This window comes from Hipposideros armiger, unplaced genomic scaffold, assembly GCF_001890085.2.
Source record: "Hipposideros armiger isolate ML-2016 unplaced genomic scaffold, ASM189008v1 scaffold_2161, whole genome shotgun sequence".
NCBI classification, from domain to species: domain Eukaryota; kingdom Metazoa; phylum Chordata; class Mammalia; order Chiroptera; family Hipposideridae; genus Hipposideros; species Hipposideros armiger.
In genome coordinates this window covers 29,477-33,279 of record NW_017733509.1, presented here as the reverse complement: position 1 = coordinate 33,279, position 3,803 = coordinate 29,477, and the positions used below count along the sequence as shown (strand labels likewise).

Sequence of the window (3,803 nt, the reverse complement as noted above, 5' to 3'; positions counted from 1 at the left end):
CTGTCTCCATAGTGTTTCCTTTTCCACAATTGTTATATACTTGTAATCATACAGTATATAGCCTTTTAAGATTGACTTCTTTTACTCTCCAATACACAATTTTTAAAATTAATTTTATTAAATTTATTGGGGTGACAATTGTTTAATGAGATTATATAAGTTTCACGTGTATAATTCTAAACTACATCATTTGTACATTGCATTGTGTATTCAACTCCCAAAGTTAAGTCTCCTTTTGTCATCATATATTTGATCCCCTTTAGTCTCTTCTACTTTCCCCTACTTCCCTTCCCTTCTTGTAACCACCATACTGTTATCTGTATTTATGAGGGGGTTTTTTTTGGGGGGGCTGTTTGTTTGTTTATTCTGTTTGTCCATTTATTGTTTTCTGTTTTATATTCCACATAAGAGTGAACTCATATGGTCCTTGTCTCTTCCATTTGACTTGACTTACTTCACGTAGCATGATGTTCTCAAGATACATCCATGTTGTTGCAAGTGGCAGTATTTCATTTTTTCAAACTATATATCAGATAAGGGAGTAATATCTAGAATATACAAAGAAATCATACAACTCAACATCGAAAACAAACAACCCAATTTTAAAAATGGGCAGAAGACCTGAACAGACACTTCTCTCAAGAAGACATATAAACGGCCAAGTAGCATTCTATTATATACAATATATGCACCATATATTTATCCAGTCATCCATCGAAGCACACTTAAGTTTTTCATGCCTTGGCCACATGAATAATGCTGCAATGAACATTGGTATATATATTTCTTTATGAACAAATATTTCAAAAAAAAATTTTTGGTAGGTACCCAGAAAAGGGATTACTGGGTCATATTGTAGCTCTATTCTTAATTTTTTGAGGAACCTCCATACTGTTTTCAATAGCGGCTGTACCAATTGTCATTCCCACCAACAGTGTATGAGGATTCCTTTTTCTTCACATCCTCTCCAACACTTGTTATTATTTGTCTTGTTGATGATAGCCATTCTAACAGGTTTGAGGTGGTATATTATTGTGGTTTTGATTGGCATTTCCCTTATAGCTCATGAAATTGAGCATATTTTCATATATCTGCAGGCCATCTGTTTTCTTTAGAGAAATGTTTGTTCAGGTCTTCTGTCCATTTTTAAAAATTGGATTGTTTGGTTTTTGGTGTTGAGTTGTATGAGTTCTTTATATATTCTAAATATGACTCGTTTATCTGATATGTAGTTTCAAAATATTTTCTCACATTCTATAGGTTGTCTTTTCATTTTGTTAATGGTTTCCTTTGCCATGCAAAAGTTTTTAGTTTGATGTAGTCCCACTTGTTGATTTTTGCTTTGGTTGCTTGCACTTTTGGTGTTGATCCAAAAATCATGGCCAAGGAGCTTCTTCCCAGTGTTGTTGTTTTTTTAAGATTTTATTGGGGAGGGCAACAGTGTTGGGTAATTAAAGAAGGGGAACAGTCAAGTTGCTGTCCTTTTGTTCTTCAGTCTAGTTGTGGAGGACGTCGCTTTACTGGCCCATGTTGGTGTTATCACTGAGCTCTTCCCGGGTGAAGCAGTCACTCTCTGGCCATTGGATGGCCACTCACAGCAGTTCATGGCTGCACAAGCTGGCTGACAGCCAGTCATGGTAGCTTATGGCAGCCCACTGCAGCAGGGGCTGCAGCCTATGCCATCGCCGGCGACTCACGGCAGTCCAGCTCCAGGTTGAGCTGTTGNCTCACAGAAAACAAATACACATTCCAAACAAGATGATGAAGAAAGTTTCAAAATGAAAATGAGGGCAAAGCTGCACCCAGAAAATAGTAACAAATGAAAGGTAACACCTGTTGGTAAAGCTGAATGAAGCTTCGTTCAGGCCAACATTACAAAGTGGAGAAAAGAAATTGTTACACAATTATGAAAGCACACTCCATGGAAATGAGAGTCAGCATGAATTCTCTGGAGAGCAAATCTATGATATTAAAATTGCAAAATCTCCTTGTCACAGTGTTATATGTCTCTCAGAATTTTGCAGAACAAATAGATAAATAAAATAAGGAAGTTCAAGTAAAGGTTTATCCTATGGACAAAGACATTCCTTTTTTGTATTAAGTCCAGACAATTCATAAAGATGCTGGATATCAAATTAGGGTTCCGAAGATTTTATTAAGCTGAGCTCAGCGACCATCTCACCAGCTAAAGGAAAAACGGTGCCCCAGACTCGGGGGTCTGGTTTTTATAAGGCAGGGCTATATGCAAAGTAAGTTACAGAAGCCAAAAAGAATGTGCAGTTATTCCAGGTAAAACCGCATCCCGCTATCACAACAGTGCCGTTATGTTCAGATGTCTTAACAGTATATCCTGACTGAGTTGCGCTGACCACACAACCTGTCCCCTAAAGTTGAAAACTTCTTTGAAGTATAAAGATGGAGGCCATGGGAATGAACTGTCCTTTTGATATGTTAAAATAAAAGCCAGGGGAGAGTTTATTGCTGTGAGGCCTTTTGGTATGTTAAGATAGAAGCAAGGGGAGGAAGGGGGAACTGAGGAATGTTTTATCTTTAACCTTTTATTCCCTGGCAGAAGCAAAGCAGGTATACAGAAGCAAAAAGAACTGTTAGTTTTTAGAGTCTAGCTGGAGTAGCTGAAGTATAATTTTTTAACGTGAATCTGTCCGGTCTAGGATCCGGGCCGGGGTCCCTTCACTTGTACCCATGAAACATCTACAAGATGTAAGCATCTGCTTGAAAGATACAATTGCCCCAAACTGGAGACTTTATTGTTAATACTCGCCTTTTGGACAATAGGTCATCTTTAGTTTTTAGCGAAGAAAATGAAAAGGGGCTGTTGTGAGTGTGTGGTGACGCAGATGGGCAGGGAGGAGAGAATGTGGGCATGGATTCTCCTCTCATCAGAGGGTCAGCATCTGGGAAGTGCTCTCATGCCCCTCATTAACTTACGTAGTCTCTCTGAGACATTGTGTTCTTATATTGAAAATGGGAATATCAATAACATATGCCTGTCGGGATGTTTGTGAAGACAGAATGAAGTAGCGGATGTGGAAGTGCTCTGTCAAGTGTAAGGGATGTATAGATGAAGGTCACTGGGTTTGGAAAGGAGATAATGATGGGTGCCGCACCCCTGGGCCCACTCTGGCCATGACTAGGACACACTGACAGAGTCTTTTCTCAGTTAACTCTTGTGCTTCCTTCCACAGGCCAGTGGCAGGTGATGGGACCAGACAAGCCCGTCCAGGTTATGGTTGGGGAGGACGCAGTGTTCTCGTGCTTCCTCTCTCCTAAGACAAGTGCGGAGGCCATGGAAGTGAGATTCTTTAGACATCAGTTCCATGCTGTGGTGCACCTGTACAAACAGGGGAAAGACCAGTACCATATGCAGATGCCGGCCTATCGAGGGAGAACTGAATTACTGAAGGACTCCATAGCGGAGGGGCGTGTCTCCCTGAGACTGAAGAAGGTCACTCTCTCCGACACTGGTCTCTATGGATGCTGGTTCAGATCCCAGAATAATGACCAGGAGGCCATCTGGGAGCTACAGGTGTCAGGTGAGTTGCTTATTTCAGAGAAATCATAACTTTGTTGTCTGGCAGAACCACTTGGGACTTTTTGAACTATTTGTTGAATGAGCAGTTTTTAAAAAAATCTTAGGTCATTTAGTCAGGAGATTAGATCTTACTCTGTTTATTTATTCTGCCTCATGTGTATAGTTCTGTGTCATTTTACTTGTAGATTTATGTAACCACCATGACATCAACATCAGGGTGTAGACCTAGCCTGTGACCACTGAGATCTCC

The 3,803-nt window shown here is 40.1% G+C and overlaps 1 protein-coding gene across 1 annotated transcript in view; it reads left to right on the top strand.

Annotated features, from left to right (window-relative positions):
- Positions 1-3,155: 3,155 nt before the first annotated feature.
- The window catches only part of LOC109378566 (butyrophilin-like protein 3), a gene marked incomplete at its 5' end in the record, with an annotated part of 21,738 nt that continues 21,090 nt past the window's right edge, over positions 3,156-3,803 (top strand). Inside the window, one exon of the mRNA XM_019634898.1 lies at positions 3,156-3,554. Coding sequence (XP_019490443.1) covers positions 3,156-3,554 — 399 coding nt within the window. The remainder of the gene's footprint in view (positions 3,555-3,803) is intronic.